This window comes from Danio rerio, chromosome 1 (genome assembly GCF_049306965.1).
Source record: "Danio rerio strain Tuebingen ecotype United States chromosome 1, GRCz12tu, whole genome shotgun sequence".
In the NCBI taxonomy this organism is placed as follows: domain Eukaryota; kingdom Metazoa; phylum Chordata; class Actinopteri; order Cypriniformes; family Danionidae; genus Danio; species Danio rerio.
The window spans coordinates 19,280,939-19,300,925 of record NC_133176.1 but is presented as its reverse complement, the minus strand read 5'-3'; the positions used below and the strand labels follow the sequence as shown (position 1 = coordinate 19,300,925).

The window sequence follows — 19,987 nt, the reverse complement described above, 5'->3', positions numbered from 1 at the left end:
CCAGCACACTTAATCACATTCTCTCTTGCTCTATCCCTCCTTATTTCTCTCTTTCAGAAGGTGGCGTCTCCAGAGCGGAGACAGCCTGTCAGGCCTCCTCCTCCAGCTCAGGTTCGAGAGATGGGAGAGGCCATCGCGCGATACAACTTCAATGCTGACACTAATGTGGAGCTTTCTCTCAGAAAGGTAAATGTACTAAAACACATATACTTGCTCAGCTCACCCTGAATCATAAAGTTTAATGCATGCATGCTTGTTGTTGCTTTTGTAGGGGGAACGGGTGATCCTCCTAAGGAAGGTGGATCAGAATTGGTATGAAGGAAAGATTCCTGGCTCAAATAAGCAGGGCATTTTCCCTGTGTCCTATGTCGATGTGATCAAGGGCTCACCTTCTAAGAGCCCCAGTCACCAAGGAGACACGCACACATATAGAGCACAGAAGGTAAGCCTTTAGCACCATTATTGGACCATCACACCCCTAAAAAAGGCTTTTCACACTTGAAAAAGTGTCATGCTAAACCCTGGGTAAATTAATTCCTGTTATCTTTCTTAAACTTCAAATGGCTCCTAATTTTACTAAGAGTTAACACATATATCCAACACAATCTCACGGCAATTCGTAACGTTTTCATTTATTGGCTAATTCGTATGAATTGGTACGATCTAATTTGTACAATTTAGTACGATTTGCTTATCCCCTAATGACGGTTGGGGTTAGGGGTGGGGTTAGGTGCCACACCTCCTTTTTAAAATCGTACCATTTCGTACGACTGAAATCGTACGAATTAGCCACTAAACTGGCAAAACGCAAAATACTTACGTTTTCTCTTGAGATCAGGCTGGTATATCTGGTAGTCATTTTACACTCACACTGTTAGTTTATTAGCATATTTGTACATATTGCGCCATTGCGACAGATTAAATGCATTGTGCAACCTGTTTGTAAAAACAACATTGCACATTCTTATGTTATTAATTGGAAACTTCTATCAAGTTGTTCCTGATGAAATTGTATTGAGACTATAGTTTTAGTAATACAATAATCTCTTTTTCACTCTAAAACACAAAGTAAGATATCTGATTGGTTGTCGTTGTTGTTGTTGTTTTCTGCCCCCGTTTTCTGGGGGGGAGAACAAAACCGAAAACCACCCAGCTATACAAATTCCACACAGCCTATAACAAGCTGTCTGAATAAACACACACACCCATAAGCACCAAGCAAGTGACACACACAGACAGCATCACACTCTCTCTCATTCACACGCACACACACACACACACACAAACACAGCAACAAACAAGCTAAACACAGCATCACGCTCTATCATTCGCACACATACATACGCGTGCTCTCTCGCTTGGGAATCAGGAGCGATATTGTTAGACCGCCCGCTCCCGTCCTAAATTACACCAGTTACCGTTATTCGGAAATTTATTCCCGCGCCTCTGGTCGGGTCCTGCGGGAATGCAGACCTCTAGCTTGCACAAACAAAGCCACCGGACAGATGCACACTAGAAAGAATCATACTTGTCTAGCGTCAGAGAGATAAAAATATCTGTAAATGAGTTTAAACTACATTCCTAGGTATCATTTATTTTCCCCTCTAAACACTCAGCATGGCTTCTATTGTTACTTAAGTAGTTCATTGTTGTTGGGTTTTTCTCTATTCAAACTCTATTTCTCTATATATGAATCAATGGGTGGGGCAAACTAAATGAAAAAAAAATAAAAAAAATCAGTGTGGATGTGCTTGTAAATAAGCATGATTACCATAATTAGGTTGAATACACAATATGCACATGCTGTTCTTGAGACATCATTTGTGTCTCACGCTGTACACCACAATGCATCACAAAAGGGGTGTTTAGCCTGCTGTGGATCATGTGGGAATGGTTTCTTTACCCAGGGTTCAAAGCAAGGATTAGAATGATGATTACAGTGTAAAAATTCTGTCCTTAATACTTTATTTACATCGACAAACTGGTCTTCCTGTTTTGTTTTTCTTTGCTCAAGCATGATAAAGTCTCCCATCTGCTGTGCCTTGAATCTGCCACTAGGACACACCTTCAATCAGTCACTAGCGAATGGCTGTCACTCACATTGGGTGTCTCCACCACTTATGCATCTTCCTGTGGCAGTCCTTTGCCACCCACACCTCCTCCTTTACCCAGTGACCTGCACTACACAGGCCCACAATCCCCTACTCCACCTGTGCGAAGGTTCCACCCAACACAAAACCTTTCTCCAAAATGCTCCCCTTTTTTTCTCAGCCAAGGACCAATCACTTCAGAGTCCTTAAACAGTCCCTGTTACTCCGATGAACTTCTCTACAGAGATAAACTAACAGCAATAGATGTAGCACAGTCTTTCAGTTTACCTATGAAACAGATCAGAGATCATGAACAAGAGATGGGTCACGATGGTAAACAGTTCATAGAAGAACTGAATGTAAAGGAGCAAACCTTGAAGCAAAACAGTGACCCATCTAGCCTAATAAGCGAACCTGATCCATATGGTGAGCTTATGTCAATGTTTCTTAAAAATCAACTATATAATGAACTCGAGTTCAAATTGGCCATTCGGTCGAAAAACATAGCTAATCAAGAAGTATTACCTGCTGAGCCACTGCCCATCAAGCCAAGCAGCAAATTAGAACAAAAACTAGAAAAACAGCACGATAACTATGAGAAAAAGGCTGAGGAGTTGTTGTCAGTTATTTGGAATGAGAAAACAGAGTTCCACAGTCCAGCCACGTTACAATGGGAGGATCTTCCTGAGTTGTACATACAAGAGGATGATGAAAAAATCTGCACTTCAGGGTTAAAGGAAGAGGTAGTACTTGCAGTGTGACAAAAGCATGTTAGTCCCCAAAACCCAAAATTTTTTTTGCAAAATTTACATAAATTTTTTGCATGTTAATTGACTAAATTAGAGGGGCCATACCTACTATCAATGTAGTATTACTTAGTGTTTCTTAACTTGACTGGCTATGTTGATAGCACATCAAAGGCACATTTTAAACTAGAAAGATAATAATAATGATTTCCGGTAGCATTGTAAAAGTATTGATCCGAAGGCTTAGCAGAGCCTTATTTTGCTTTTTTCCAGTGCTTAAATTGTAAACTGCGTGGTCCCCGAACAGATCAGGGTAACGGATCTGGCATGTTACCAGAGAAGGGGAAAGGTGTCGCGGACGGAAAGGAAAAGGTGGGGGAGTGGGGCGGGGCAGGGGTATGTGTGAGGAAGGGGATCAGTAAAATGAGGTGCCGGATCAGATTTCAGAGGTGCACAAATTATTCAGGCACAAAATAAGCCACGGCTTTTCCTATTATTCAGAAATAAACGGTTGTGCCAAAAAACAAATATTGAAAGGCATATACATGCAAACATTGATAATTTTATAGTAGGATTTCTGAACCTTAAAATATATTTAAAGAGTTCACACTTAGCTGATGATTCGTTATAAGCTTGTTTGGCATGCTCTCCCAAGAGAGATCCCTGAGCTTATAAGATCCTTGAGTCCTGGGCTTCCTCCCGTTGGCAAGGTGAGCGGGGAATTTGAGATCAGGGTGATTTCGATGAACTCCACAGACTTATTTCTGACTAATGACAGATGTAGGGATGCTGAGGAGAGATATATGACTTGCTAAGAGCTTGACAATGATGCTGGTTTGGTATGTTCAATTTACTTAGGTTGCGTGTTTTTTGAACTGCGGGAGGTATCCGGAGAACCCAAGGAGCCCGAGGAGAACGAGCAAACTTCACACAGAAATGCTGACCGGTTTAGTAAGGACTTTAACCAGAGATATTCTTGCTGTGAGGCAACAGTGCTAATCACTGGGCTGCTGCGGTGTGGGGGATTCTTCAAGACGAAGATACTGAGATAAAAATCTCTGGTTATTTATAGTGAGTTAGGAATCATCTGATTGGTGAATCGATCGAAAGCTAATGCGGGTCCAGACGTGGGCGATCATAAGCATGTGATACTCTCAAAATTAGTTTATAAATAAACTTTACTTAAAACAAGTAGTTCTGTTCCTTTATTTTGATTAGTTAAAGGTTATAAAATACTTTATAATCATTCACCTATGACTGTTGCTTGGCAATCATTCCACTATCTTTACTGAGTAAAAGAGTTAGTCCTACTAAACAGCCCTTAACTGTTTTAAATTCACTGTAAACTACAGCTTCTTGAGACTTATTGCTTTAGCCTACAGCATCTCCATTTACAAAGATTATGGGCAATAATTTACATTGATATGGCCCCTTTAAGTAGTCTTCATTACACTAGTTCTTGTGTAATTTTAAAAATCTGGTAAAAAGTTGTAAAGGGTAGTGAACCTCAGTAGCAGAACAATATTTCAGCTCTGTTCTTCTCTTTGCCAGGCCGACTCCTCCTCCGTCACTCCATCTTTCCCCATGTCTTCTTCCCCCACCTCTGATTCCTCCCTTCCTCAATCTTCCACTGGCTTTTCTTCTACAAACACTGAATCATCTCCACTTGCTGTTCAGTGCACTCCGCTGTCTGCTGCCAAACATTCACCATGTTCTCCTCCAATTCATCTGGCTTCATCTTTTGAATTGGTGCCCTATTTCTCCTCTAACCTCGCAACCTCAGTTATTTCTTCCCCTTCAGAGTCTCCTCCCCCTCCATTATCTCTCTATACTCCTCTTCCTTCCCCTCCTTCTTCTCCTCCCTACTCCCCAATCCCTCTTCCTCCACCTCCTTCAATGGCACTCAATATTCCTCCTCCTTCATCCTCTTCTTTGCCTTCTAATCCTCACAACACATCATCACCATATCCTCCTCCTTTCTCTCCACAAGCTATTATTTCTTCTGTTCCTCCTCAGCTTTTCTGTTCTCCTTCTGCTCCTATTAACTCTACTTGCTCATCTCCTCTTCAAATCCTTCCATCATCTCCTTTTCCTTCATTACATCCTCCTCTTTATTCATCTTGCAAGCCTCTTCTACCAACTATTCCAGCCTCCCCACCCTCTTCTCCCTCTCCTCCTCCATCTTCTTCAGACATAGCTCCACCCTCTGCCCCTAAATCTCTTCCTCTTCTTTCCTCTCCTCCTCCCTCCTCTGTTCCTGTGGTCTCCTCTACATCCACCCCTCCATCATCTTCCCCTGTTTGTCCTCTCTCCCCTCGTTCACAGCCCCAATCTCCTAAGATTAAGGTAAAAAAAATGAACAATATTTAATCTTTTTGTAGATATGCATATATTCATTAACTTAAAGTAAACACGGGTGACGTGTGGTGCATGTATGGTACATGTGCATTGGTGTATGTTGATTACCTATAGAATAACCTCATTAAACAGTAACAAAGTTCCTTTAAAGTTGCGGAGTGGTGGGAATGTTTAGATGTCTGTACTTTGCACTGGGTCTGCGATACGAATGCTGAGGACTGGGGGGGTTGTAAAATTCTGGGAGTTTTCTAGGAGAAAAAACAAAACAGGAGATGGGTCTGAAATACGGGAGACTCCCGGAAAAAAGGCAATGTTGGCAGGAATAGTGGGCGGAGGTGAGACCCGCGTGAACCAGCGAGTGTTTACAAGTGTGGAGTCCCATGAGGGAGCTTCAGATGGAAACTGTTTTTTTGTGTTTACCTTATGATTAAAGTTGTTGCACACCCGCCGATTCCCGAAAAAACACTAGCGAAGAAACTCAATACAGCGGAACATAAAAACCTACAAGGATACATGCATGGCTAAGCACTTTACATGCACCGTGGGTCACACCGATCACTCGACACAGAAGTATAAACCAGGCTTAAGGCAGGTCATTTCACTCAGCGACCATCTTTGAAAAGCCTCTCTCTCTGTATGCTCGGCATTCTGTCTTAATGGGGAAACATCAAATTCTCCAAAACGGTTTGCCAAGCTTACGATTACATTACATATTTGGAACCACCAATGAAATTACCCATCAAATGTCTCATAAGTTTTGTTTCTAAATGTTCGAATCAATCAAAATCTGCATATTTTCAGGTTGCTCGAGCAAATGTACATGCCCACAAGGAACAAGATCACGACACCAACCTCATGGTCGTTCTACACATTATGATCGCGCTGCTCTTCTAAAGTAATTTACAACTTGGCCTTAATGGTGAATCTCCTCCAGAAATAAAATTGACTCTTTGTTTACAAATTTGTGGGTGTTTGAGTAATTGTGAATAAATGTGATGTGTGAATGACAGGACGGACTGTACCTCACGTTCTTTTCATACAGATTACAAAACCAACAAAAAAATAATAATTTATTGTTTTTAAGTGCACTCAGTTCATGTTTATTTAAAAGCACCAATTTTAAGCTTTTTCTGGATATTTTTTTTCTTATGTCTGTGAAGCAAGTATTCACTGAGATTCCAGTGCGTTTGTTGACCACCAAACTGTCATAAAGGCACATGTCTGGTCTGAGCTTCTTTGTCAATCTTTAGCGATTGAAGATGGGCTCCTGTACTTGTAGGCGGGGCTTCATTCGCCATATTAATCATCACACGTTTCCCCATTCAAAACTATACATGTGACATGTCTTGTGTATACTATGATCTTTGACAGTAATAGACTCCTGCTTTGACATACTCGCCCAGTTCTGATTTGAAGAAGTGTCTGGCATAAGAGGTAGATGCACTTTCAAAGATGCTAAAGACCACAGCATCTTGTGTCTGTTACTAGAACACAGAGGTGAGAGGAATTAGGTTTACTTTACAGCTCTTGCACCTGTTGCACTCACCCCTATCTGGGTCACGGCACCAATTTAACCATTCTAGTTCACCTCGCATTACATTAAGCATTATTCAAACTATTATTCCCAGTGTGCTAACAATTGCTAAGACCACAGCCTCTAGTGACTGTCGCTAGTATCTTTCTTAAAGCAAAAGGGGTTTATGTAAACAGCTGTTACTTTATGGCCTGTATTACACTTACTTCCCTGAACCTAGCTCCCATCAAATATACCAGCGTAGCCCCTCTGGTTCTGCTCCCATTATTTTAAGTGGGATTCAAAATATTATAATAACTTCACAATAATAATAATAAGGATGGAACTCTCATCTGGGTCATGGCACCAATGTAAGCCCTCTGGATCTGCTTGTTTTGATGCCAGCAGAATTTGAACTGGCAACTTGCATACTTTTGATGGGGAAATTATTGACACAATACAACCAGCTGAACTGTCCTTATTTTCCTTTGTCCTTTATTCTAAATATGGCAATACTGAAAGTAGGATGAGTGTGTTTGTGCATGTATGTCTACAATATGTCTCTTACTTGCAAGCTAAATGGTACTTAAGATAACTTAGTAACAATACTAAAGATTCTGTAATGACTACTAAAGCTTAACCGTACTTAAATTGGAAATAACATGAGCAGTGATTTTATGACGGAGAATGAGGTTGTGAATAACTCGGAGATGGATTTTGTATGAAACTGCTGATTGGCTGCTTTGCATTTGATTCTTGCAGACAGTTTATAGGCAGGAAGTGGTGGTTGAGGGTAAGCCACCTCGTAGCCCAATTTCCACAAGGAGGCGCTGTTTTTCTCCCTGTTTATCACCCAGTAGAGCACGAAGGGTAGGATGGAGTGTGCTGTGACACTAGCAGCATTGCAGACTGGAAAATAAAGCCTAATCCTTTTTTACAGTTCTGTGATCTCAAACTGGGTGAATTTCCCTTTTGTGTGTATTGTAACAACAGGTTGTCTCTAAGCTCTGTGATGATGATGATGAAGACTCACAGAATGACATCCTGTGCCTGGATTTAGCATGATGTTCTGATGCATTAAAGTGCTACATGTATATTATACAGTTTTTTTCTTTCTTTCAGAAAATGATGCAGGATTCTCAGCATGCAGGTGGTGACCCGTAAGTATTTTTTAGCACTTTAATTTTGACTATTCACTAATGATGTTCTATTACTAAAATGTTATTAAATGTTTAATATAGCTTCCAAGCTGTGTATAACTATGTGCCTCGTAATGAGGATGAGCTGGAGCTGAAGGAAGGGGATGTTGTTGATGTTGTCGAGAGATGTGACGATGGCTGGTTTGTTGGTAAGTCTTTTATAAAGATAATACAGTGCCTTTATAGGTGGTATGCAATTTTCAAGGGTTTGTGATTTGTTAATATAGACTATTCTACATTGTGAAGACAAAATTGTCGGCCCTCCTGTGAAATTTGTTGTTGAATGACTTTTTGACAATGAATTAACCTACCTTTCCTTGTTAACCTCAATAATCTAGTTAAGCCTTTATTGTGCACTTTAAAATTATAATTTAAACTATATGTATATACACTCACTGGCCACATTATTAGGAACACCTGTCCAACTACCCGTTAATGCAAATTTCTAACTCAACTCAATGCATTTAGGCATGTAGACATGGTTAAGACGATCTGCTCCAATTCAAATCGGGGGAAGAAATGGGATTTAAGTGGCTTTGAAAGTGGTGTTGTTTGTGCCAGACGGGCTGGTCTGAGTATTTCTGAAACTGCTGTTCTGCTGGGATATTCATTCACAACGATTTCTAGGGTTTACAGAAAATGGTCTGAAAAAGAGAAAATATCCAGTGACCGGCAGATCTCTGACCGCAAATGCCTTGTTGATGCCATAGGTCAGAGAAGAATGGCCAGACTGGTTCGAGCTAATAGAAAGGCGACAGTAGCTCAAATAGCCACTCGTTACAACCGAAGTATGCAGAAGAGCATCTCTGAATGCACAACACATCCAACCCTGAGGTGGGAGGGCTACAGCAGCGGAAGACCACACTAGGTGCCACTCCTGTCAGCTAAGAACAGGCTCACCAAAATTAGACAATAGATAATTGGAAAAACGTTGCCTGGTCTGATGAGTCTCGATTTCTGCTGCGACATTAAGATGGTAGGGTCAGAATTTGGTATCAGCAACATGAAAGCATGGATCCATACTGCCTTGTATCAATGTTTCAGGCTGCTGGTGGGGGTGTAATGGTGTGGGGGATATTTTCTTGGCACACTTTGGGGTCATTAGTACCAATTAAGTACCAATTATTAGTACCATTGTGTCAAAGCCACAGCCTACCTGAGTATTGTTGCTGACCACGTCCATCCCTTTATGACCACAGTGTACTCATCTTCTGCTGACTACTTCCAGCGGAATAGCGCGCCATGTAATAAAGTGCGAATCATCTCAAACTGGTTTCTTGACCAAGATGCTCAAATGGCCTCCACAGTCACCAGATCGTAATCCAACAGAGCCTTGTTGAATCTATGCCATGGATTAAAGCAGTTCTGAAGGCAAAAGGGGGTCCAACTCAATACTATTAAGGTGTACCTAATACAGTGGCCAGTGATAGTAGATTTCTAAGTATGTTTACATTTTTCGCTATGGTTACTGATTATGTCTCTCACCTATCTCTGATTAAATTACATCATTGGTTGTATTCAGTTTAGCTTGTTGTTCATTTGTTTCATATGTCATTTTTTTCTATTTGACACACACTGTGACTTTTCTGTGAGTGAGGGATTTCATGAAAGCTGTTGTATTGTATTGCTGATGCACTGTGCTTGTTTTTAGGTACGTCTCGGAGAACCAGGTTATTTGGAACGTTCCCAGGAAACTATGTTAAGCCGCTTTAACAAAGAGGAAATAATGGCACAACTATGGCCACTCCAGTGCCTACTGTGTAGGGCCAACGAGGCGCCTCACCTTTGAGAAAGTGTGTCTTTGCGTGCGAGAGTGTTCACAGACACTACAGTTTTAGCTCTGCCATTTCTGCACAGACGAACCACGGAAGTTACTTCACTGAGCACTTTTTTTTTCGTGCCACCACGCAGTCTCCTCGCCGTTCTTTCACCTGCTTTTCTGACGATAGCACACACAGCAATGTTTTTCCAATGTTTTGTTATTTTCCAGGAATTAGCACGATGAGGATTCAGACACGATATTGAGTAAGGTCAGTAGATCAGTACGATCTGAGAGACAAAACTCAGGCATCAATGTTGAACTGAATGTGTGTGTGTGTGTGTGTGTGTACTTTTTTATATTGTTTATGAGGACACTATATTGTATAATGACATGGTTATGACCTACTGTAGTCTATTAAGGTGGATTACAAGGGATGCCTTGTGTTCTTGTAATTTTAAAAACTAAAAATTATACTTGCGTATTTTAATATTCAAAATTTGCCACCAAAAAACATATAATAAGCATTTTTGCAGTATAAAGTACAATACGCCTATGATAGTCCTCATAAACCATATATACACAGCAAAATCCTCTGAGTAAAATTTACTGAGTTCATAGTGTATTTTGTCCCTCTCTAAATTGAGTAATAGTGAAGCTGCGGACACACTTGAGTTTGTGTCGTACAAGGGGTGGGATTAAACAGGATAATTGCACATTAAAAAACGTGAGTGAAAAAACGTGCGTAGCCATGTATTTATACTTCTGCACGCTGTTTCTGTTGCTCTGCAATAACACTTCCTAAACACTAGCTGGCAGTAGGTGTTTATGTTCCTCTGTGTCGAGTTTTTTCACTGGTGTTTTGTTTTTTTCTGAACACTACCTTACTATACAAGTGGCTCAAACCCACTTATTTTAAGACAGGAATCGACATACGTGCAACAACTTTATTCACAGGTAAACACAAAACAACAGTTTCTATCTGGAGCTCCTTCACGAGACTCCACACTTGTAAACACTCGCTTCATCAAACTTGTACCTCACGTCGCTGCGATGTGTAGTTACACATTTTTTAAGAGTTGTGGGCCAGCGTCGCCGACGGCCACAATGAGGGCTATGCTTCCACGCATAGGCTGCGCCAGAGCATACACGTGTGCTTGACGCAGAAATATAAATCAGCCTTAACTCAGCCATACAATGTCAGATCTGCCTGAAAATTCCCAGGTTTGATAAGATTTCACTCCTAAAGACATCTACATACCAATATTGAGTTACAGTCATACCGCCACCTGCTGACAGAAGGAAGTTTGGCATAGATCAGTGATTTTCTCTGATTTTTAAAATATTTATCAGCTTAAATTATTATTGTTCACTATTCTCTGTCATCCTAAGACCACCGGGTGCAGCTTTAATTTATGTCTGTGTTTTGAGTTTTTCAGATGTTCAGTGCAGTTTATAACTTGATAAAGGTATACTTAGTCAGGTAATTCTCATTAATATCACTATATGGAATTTTGTAGAGTCTGGTAGAAATAAGGCCAAACAAGTTGGTAATAAGTAAAGCTGCTGTTTGTGTAGTTGCTTAATGATCCTCTGTTGAGTTTTTGAAAGATTCAAAGTGTTTTATTTCAGTTTATTTCATCTTAAGCCCTGCTTACACTGAGATTTCAGCCACAATTTTTTAATCTAAGACAAACTTGGGAAATCCTAAAAGATTCCTGAAATCCTAGACTAAAATAAGTGGTCTTTGATCGTTAGTTTGACATGTTCGCTAGCAGCCGCTTATTGCCCTTTTCGATCAGATTTTTTCTCCGATGAAGTTCTGGCAGTGTCAGAAGATTTCAGACACTTTCCTGCTTTGTGACAACAGCTGTGATGAGCGTCAATCCAAGAACCAATAGGAGCTCCTCATTTGATGAAGCAATCCATGCGACAATTCAAACATCCATGGGGAAATGTCAAAACAGTTTTTTTCTTCCTGGTTTAAGCTACAGATTGTTTATGTTTGCTGTTTGGAATCATTTCAGAACGCAGTATAGTGAAAGTGTCATGGGTGGATGGCGTCAAACTCCGAGGGCATTTCCATTCGTGTTTGGTGCGTATTCATTGTCTTTCAGTCTGAGTTTATGACAGCTAAGATCTTATAATGTGACAAGAGAGCCATGTTCTTGCAGTCTGACATGCTACAATTGTTCAGGATTATAAAAAAAAAAATCACAAAGTGTGAACGGGCCTTTAGGCTGTGACTGAAGGTTGATGTAGTTTTGTGTGTTCTCTTCTGTTTCTGCTTATTAGCAGCAGGTGTTCATCATCATTGCTTAATTAGTCCCTTTACTGTTTCATTACCTTTAACTCTGCTGCTGAGTAACTTTTACTCAATTTAGCGAGGGACCAAATGCACTGTGAATTGAGTCAATTTTGCTCAGAGGATTTTGCTGTGTACAAGTGTGTGTGTGTGTGTGTGTGTGTGTGTGTGTGTGTGTGTATTTAACATGCAAAGTTAATAGCAATAGAGACCACTGGTTATAAAAGGTGATGAATAGTTTCGTTTAAAATGATCTAAAAGTGATTTAATGGACAATTTATGATGTTGCTCATTCCCCGTTTTTGTGGCCAAAATAAAAAGGTAATAGGAACATTTAAGTGTATAGGAAACATACTTTTGCCATACAGACTTATGAAATATGAAGGATTTTTGCTGTTGTTTAAGTGGCAATCTTTAATATAGGATAATGTCCATATAATTATCAGTGCATTGGGTATTTGTATAAGTTGTCTTTAAAATGAAAGTGCATTGAAATTCTGAAAAAAGAAAATGCTTTTATGGGATTTGGTATAAAGTATTTGATTATTGAACTTGTTTTTATAATGTTTACTTGAGACTTTTATGAATAGGCTGTTTTAGAATTGTAAACCAGATTTTTACACAGTAACAATCTGTAAAACTGCATTAGAAATGAATGGCAACAAATGTTACAATATCAAGGAGAGCCTGCTAAAATGTTTCACTTTTTATTTGTTCAACTAATTTATCTGAAAGGGTTCATCTTGCAATTTTCCTTTTGAGCATTCTGGTATAACATTTGAATTATGTAATTTATCTGCCACGTTTCACATGAGATGCACTCTTTTAAAAATTGCATTGTATAGCGCAATAGAGAGAGAGGGGGGGAGGGGGGTTGTTGGTCTTTGATGAATGTTGTTTATAAGCTTGTCCGACATTTAAAAATTCATGTTTAGTTTTTGAAGGATTTGTACATCAGTATTTTCTGCACTAAGTGTATCACTTGTTGTGTTCTCATCTGAAAACATATAGCTTGTGTTGCATCAGCTTTTACGAGTATGTTTATTCAGTGTATGAAAAAGTATGTCTGAAGTTCACAGGCAGTAAAGCAATCTTAAAGCACCTTAAGCATTTATTAGTTCTCTTATTTTTGTTTTCTTTAAAGTTGAAGTGTGTTCATATGATTTCATGAAATATTGCATCATTTTGTAGCGTGATATGCATAGGTAAACCAATTGTAAGTAGATTCATCCAGCTGACCCTTTTCACAGACTTTCCTGATGCGTTTTCACAGTCATCATTAGCATTAAAAGTAATGCAAGGTATTTAATGTAATAACGCTATTATTTGTGTTATTTTACCTTGGCATGACTAACTGAAGTCTCTTTCTCTCCTCTTATCAACTTGCTATGGACGTTCTGAAAGGCCATGCACTCAAATATTTTTTCTTACTAGTTTTATCGTGATCTCAACATAACTAAAAGTAGTTTTTTTTTGTGATCACAACGTATTAAATGTTGTTTTCCCGTTATTCTGACTTAATTTTTGAGGGTTATATGCTTAGAATAAGCATATTTTGTCTATATTATACAGAAGATAAAAAATATAGTATTAGTTATATAAAGTATATTAGTTATAAAGCAACGCATGTTTTTTTCCTATTTGATTGTGACCCCTGGGGTCTCAATATGTTAGATTCAAGACAGCATAGGGTCAGATGCAGCAGATTGATTTCTTGGCACCAGGGTAAACTTTCTGACACCTTTACGGCACGCGTATACATTAAAATGAATTACAGGCAACGACTAAACATGGCGGATTATCTCTGAGTGGCGTTCTTCAAAAATAAACAAAGAATAGACTTGAGGATATTGGTGTGTGTGAACCATATTGGTGGTCGTGAGTCACTGGCATTGTTATTTTTTGGGTCGCAGGGTTGAAAAGTTTGGGAACCCCTTTTGTATATGATTCTATTTCATTATTTACAACAATATTTCCTAAACTGGGGCTTCACAGTGGCACAGTGGGTAGCCCGACAGCAAGAAGGTCACTGGTTTGAGCCACGGCTGGGTCAGTTGGCATGTTCTTCCTGTGTTTGTGTGGGTTTCCTCCGGGTGCTCTGGTTTACTACACAGTCCGGAGACATGAATTAGGTGAATTAGGTAAACTAAACTGTCTGTAGCATATGTGTGTGTGAATGAGTGTATGGATGTTTCCCAGTGATGGGTTGCAGCCCGAAGAGCATTTGCTGTGTAAAACTGCTGGATAAGTTGGCGGTTCAATCAGCTGTGGCAACCCCAGATTAATAAAGGTACTGAATGAATTCCCTTAACTGTTTATACCATTTTAGAGCTTGGGTTTTAGATGGTGCAAAATAAGTTGTTACATGTAGGAATTAGGTAATGAAGAATAATGAAGATCCTGCTTTTGCTTTAATGAACCTATGGCAGTTAGACAACTATAGTTGTTTATAATTACATGAAAAAGTGAATCCCTTTAAATAAGGCAATATGGCTAACACTTTACAACAAGGTTGTATAAGTTAATGTTAGTTAAAGCATTTACTAACATGAAAAAATAATAAACAACACATTTGTTCCAGTACTTGTTCATGTTAGTTAACATGAAAATACAGTTGTTCATTGTTAGTTCATGGTAACTCACAATGCATTAGCTAATGTTAACAAGCATGACTTAGGATTTTAATAATGCATTAGTAAATACTGAACTAAGATTAATAAATGCTGTACAAGTGTTTTCCATAATTAGTTCATGTTAGTAAATACATTAACTAATGAAACCTTGTTTTAAAGAGACCGCAATATGAAATATCTACAGCATCTAGGACATCCTCTTATGCCAAATAAGCAGAAAAATAAGTCATAAACTGAAGAAAACAACTTTTGTTATGTCAAAATGACCAGAAAATTAAGTTGTTATAACAAGAAAACAACTATTGATGTGCCAAGATCACAAAAAAATGAAGTCATTATAACAAGAAAACAACTTGATATGTTGAGAATGAGAAAACGAGAAAGAAAAATATAATACCGCATAGCCTCTAAGGACTTTTGTAACTTGCTGTAATCAAGATCTATTTTTTTTCTCTTGCTACAAAATCAAACGGGAACTCATAAAATTATGTCTATTTCTAGTTTCTGATCAAGAATCCCAGAAATTGTGAAAAGGGTCCAGGATGGTCCCATGTTAATTTGTACACATGATGGTTTGCATTTGGAGTGGAGGTGTTTGGTTGCCCAGTGGTAGATGTGAAGTATTTTGGAAACCTGTACAGAAAGAATTGTAATTACATTTGATCCACATAAAGAGCTGCATACTCATAATAAGCCGATTTTATTTCTTTAAATAGAGCTCACGATTCTCACAATGTTCTCAATAGGGAACCAAAAGAAACTTAAAATGTTTTTGTTTTGTTTTCTTATGTTTAAATTAATGATTCAAAGGCTTTTAGGCTTTTATTTGAGTGCTTAAAGAATCTTTAACAGTAACATGCAATTGATAGTCTTATTTGAGCAGTCGGGACATTTTTTAAATGGATATTTAATTTATTTGAATCACTACTTTAGACATCAGTGTTTAAATCACAACTTTTATCCCATTTAAAGTTTTGTAAATCAGGTATCATGAGAGGACTTTTGTGAAGCCATCTATTAACTGTTCACACATAGACCTGAATGCCCACTTTGATTTACATGTTTAATAAAAAGCCAGACTGATGGCATTTAGAAAGAAAAGAAAAGTCACTGGGATGTTTGAATTGTGATTGTGATATTTGAGTTCAGCTCTGAGTAGAAGTGACACACTTCAGCTTTAAATGTTTAAACACACTTTTTTTTGCATTTTCCAGCTTCATGGCTGTGTTTGCTGAAACTTTATATGTTCTTTTTGTATTGTAATATACATGGGTTTCACTTTATACTCACGTTATAAAGTTCTTGATTTCTCACTTATGGTTTCTTTTATTTGTTTTGTAGTCCTTTATGATTCATCCCATGTGCCAAATTTATACACACTAAATGTCTTTGGTGCAAAAAATTAAAATGTATGCAAAAAAATTGGCAAAGAATGTTGTCTGGGTATATTAAAATACTTTCTTCAGCACAGGATGGATAGTGATGCACTCTCTAGTCTAACTGGAGTCACTATTTGCCTTTGATACAGCCACAAACTCCTCTACTCAAGACAGAGGATATGATGATGTTTTATCATCATATAGTGTTGTTGGGGGGTGCTGGTTTTGGTGCTTTATGAGGACACAAACTGTATAATGAGATGGATTTGACCTTAGACCTTGGTGTAGTTTATGAAGACATGAAAAAATCATACTTAACAGGATCTTTTCAAATTCAAAATTTGCCATGTTTTAAAAAGTAAAAAACACATTATGCCAATAGAGAGTCCTCACAAACCTCCAAAACAAGTATGTGTGTGTATATGTGTGTTCATAATTAACTAAGGATCTAACACTACTCTCCATCAAGTAAAGCTTTCTCCCATTTCTTTCTCTTTCTCTCCTTTTGTCTCTCTTTTCTTTTTTTCTTAATCTAATAAATTTCTGCTCAGTTATTTGAGCTCCTATGTTTATCCATCGCCTCCAGTTCTAATATTTCAACACTGTGGGTTTGTCATTATTATATTTACTTTCAGTATTTCATGACCATTTTAGGTTAAAAAAAATGCTAAACAGAGATTTATTTAAAAAGATGTTAACCCTAAATATGCTACTGTTAGTCCAATCTTCTTCAGGCAATTTTATTTTTTGGAAACTGGTCCTTGTTGAAATTACTTTTAAAAGTAAGTCAAAGTCAATAATTACCATCCTCAAAAAAAAATTAATAAATGTGAATTCTGATAATACATTAAGGTCATTTGTAGTAATTCATTCGGATCTATTCAGGAAATCAAAAACATATATATTTACAGCTATTTATATATATACAGATATATATATATATATATATATATATATATATATATATATATATATATATATATATATATATATTTTTTTTTTTTTTTTTTTACTTTTTTTTTTTTTGAATCACCAAGGACCACATTTCAGCTAAAAATCTTCTTTATCGTTCTAATGAAGGAAAACATCTGTACATCTTGGATGGTCTGCAGGGTGAGTAAATAAACAGCATTTTTTTCATATAGCTCAATAATATTTTTGTTAAAAGCAAGTTTATTTGTTTTTTTTTTCAGTATTCTTTGATGAAATGTATCTCTTTGTAGTATTATAAATGTCAGAAGCTAAAGTTAATTCAAACTTTAGAATTTTCAAGTTTGTTTCATTGTTCAAAAAAAAAAAAAGATTTATTCAAAGTTAAGTCTACACCGCAATTCACCTAAACTATAAAAGTGACTAAATAGCAATGTCAGTTTATTTAACTTGCAAAATCAAAAAACTAAGTTAAATGTTGACTTCATGAGAAAACAGTGGGTTTCCTACAGGTGGTTTGTCAAGACCACTCAGCTGTGTGCAGCACACTTAAAGGGGTCGCACACCGAATGCATTTAAGAATTCTAAGCATAGATTTCTATCAGGGTACGCACACCAGCACAGCAAGTCAGCGGTTGTCTGTGGCGCCCAGCTATGACTTAAGACAATGTTCATATTTCAGCCATGCCATCGAGCGCCATCTGAATAGAATTTTAAATACCATTCGATGTGCGCGTCTGGTGTGTGATGCTTCCAACTGTTATGTGTGTGCAGTGTCATGGCGCTGAGCGGTGCATCCAGTGTGCGACCCGCTTCAGAATTGTACAATGTTTTCTCAGGAACACAGAGTGTTTATAAGAAAGTGTCTGGTGCATTTGGAGAGAAAAAGTGTGTTGCCTACAAAAGGTTTGTCAAATCTGCTCACCTGCATGCAGTACACAAATATTTTCCAAGAATTATAGAGTGCTTATAAGTAGGTGTTTTTTATGCATGTATATACAGTATATTCATGCATTTACAAGTGCGAGTGTGTTCAAATGATTTTCATTGAGTATAAAGTGAATTTAACCAGCACACTCTCAGAAACAAAGGTTCAAAATCACTTGGGGTGCTACATTTTCTACTAGGTAACAAAGTGTAAAGCACTGATGAATACCACTCAAGTGCTAAAATGTATGTTTTAGGTACTAAAATCAACACAGGCTCTTCTTGAAAGTAAATGCCATTTCTGGAGATCGCAAATTAGCCAGAAGTACGTATGGATGCATTTTGTCTTTAAAACGAATGCTATGGGTTGATATGACGCCGTTCCTTTTTGCACAAACCAGCTGACCGCTTACCTGCATATGGACGGCTTTCCTGCTGTTACCAGTTTGTCCAGTGGCATACCATGTACGTTGGAGGACTTGAGAAGTAGAGAGGAGCTGACCACAATGATGGGTTTTGAGTTCAACGAAGAACAGTTCCAGAAAGTTTGTAAGACAAAAACAGAAGCCAAAAAAAATGTAAATAACAGAGTGAGGAAATCTGAAAGCATAGTAACAATTAGATGAGGGATTTTCTATTTCTGGATTGCTTTTTAAAACTGTCTGTTTGGTTTAGGGAAGTGGGTGGCCAGGTCAATCGGTGCTTTTGAAAACACTATTGGTTGGGTTTAGGGAAGGAGGAGGGTGGGTCATTTGATTGGTCAGTCAGTTGACAGCAGCATGAGAACAACATGTGTGAATGGCAAATTTAAGATCTCAAAAAAAGCATAAACAGTGCCCTCTGGTGGATTCAAAACAAAAACTGCAAAAAAACGTAGCTCCCGGGAGCTATTTGGCGCTCTCCAGAAATGTATATAGAAGTACGTAATCAGAATGAGCCTGGGTTGACTAAAATGCACCCTTTGTGTTTAAAAATGTGTACCTCTTTAAAAATTAGCTTCAGCATTTGTTGTCATGTCCCCTGGTGCTAATAAGGTGCATGTCCAAAAGCATTTTTAAAATGACATCTTCCAAAAAATCATGATAATATTATGCTATTTATGGTAAATGTATTAAGGATGTTAATAGAGCATAACACAGGTCAAAGTTTCAGTGAAGCCAGACTGATATGAGGATGTGATTTACTGCCAGAGACGTTTATTTGTTTGGCCATTTCCCCAAAAACCTTTTATGGAGCAAATCCATCAGGCCTGCTGAAAACTGAATACTGGCATTATCTTTGTGATTACACTGTTAAAGAAGCATATTCATGTATTAAAACAGAGTTCAGTTACTTCTTTTTATATCAATTTATACTGTCTGGACTGAACCAAAGGATGAAATCAATCAAGCAGATAAGAAGCGAGAGGGAGGAAGCCCAACAGTTTGAGTCAAAAAAAGCAATAGAAGAAAACACAGAAGAGTTTACACTTGTATCCATCCATGTCCAGTGCAATGAGTTTATTATTACTATATCAACAAAGTGGAAGTGCAAGATTAGGCCACAGGAGAGGAGAAGATTTAAAGATGAGAGAACACGAGCAGGGGTCTGCTTAACTGGAGATCCAGCGCGAGATCCAGATTGTAATAAAAGAATGTGTCTGTAAGACTTTACAAGCCTCCGCTTCGTTCACTCACCAAATAAGGGCAGAAGCAGCGAAGGCCCTTAAGTCTCCAGTCCTGTACAAACACTGGAAAGCCATAAGAGCACACAGGCCTGCCTCCATCTCTGGTGGCTGTCTGATCAGTGTTTCACTGTAGCTCACATCTAAGATCAGTCTCCATTGCCAGAGATGTCATAGCAGAAGATTCTTCTATCCAGTAAACTCCGCTAGACAAAAATGGTCACACATTAGTTATTCCTTTTTTTTTATTTATTTTTTATAATTTAATATTTTAACATTTTTGTTTGATTAAATTTGCAATTCTAAAAAAAAAAGAAAACTAATGAAACATTCTTAACAAGTTAGTGTTCATGATCCTCATTTTGAAAAAAAAAATATATATATTTTTCAGTCTAAACAAGTGAAGTTTTATACATTAATTTCAAGACGAGCATGTAATATGATTGATCACAGCTGGCTTCTCATCTAAAATCACTAATGATCCA

At 38.0% G+C, this 19,987-nt stretch overlaps 1 protein-coding gene across 50 annotated transcripts in view; it reads left to right on the top strand.

Annotated features, from left to right (window-relative positions):
* sorbs2a (sorbin and SH3 domain containing 2a) overlaps window positions 1-15,916 on the top strand; it is a 140,342-nt gene extending 124,426 nt beyond the window's left edge. For 45 of the 50 annotated variants that reach the window (XM_073949859.1, XM_073949830.1, XM_073949946.1 and 42 more), the window contains 5 exons: window positions 58-186; window positions 272-442; window positions 7,830-7,867; window positions 7,949-8,055; window positions 9,558-15,916. In XM_073949859.1, the coding sequence (XP_073805960.1) occupies window positions 58-186; window positions 272-442; window positions 7,830-7,867; window positions 7,949-8,055; window positions 9,558-9,619 (507 nt within the window). In that variant the 3' untranslated portion in view covers window positions 9,620-15,916. Of the gene's footprint in view, window positions 1-57; window positions 187-271; window positions 443-2,014; window positions 2,834-4,387; window positions 5,183-7,829; window positions 7,868-7,948; window positions 8,056-9,557 lie in introns of all 50 variants that reach the window. The other 5 variants (XM_073949754.1, XM_073949747.1, XM_073949744.1 and 2 more) reach the window with 1 other exon arrangement.
* Window positions 15,917-19,987: the final 4,071 nt, after the last annotated feature.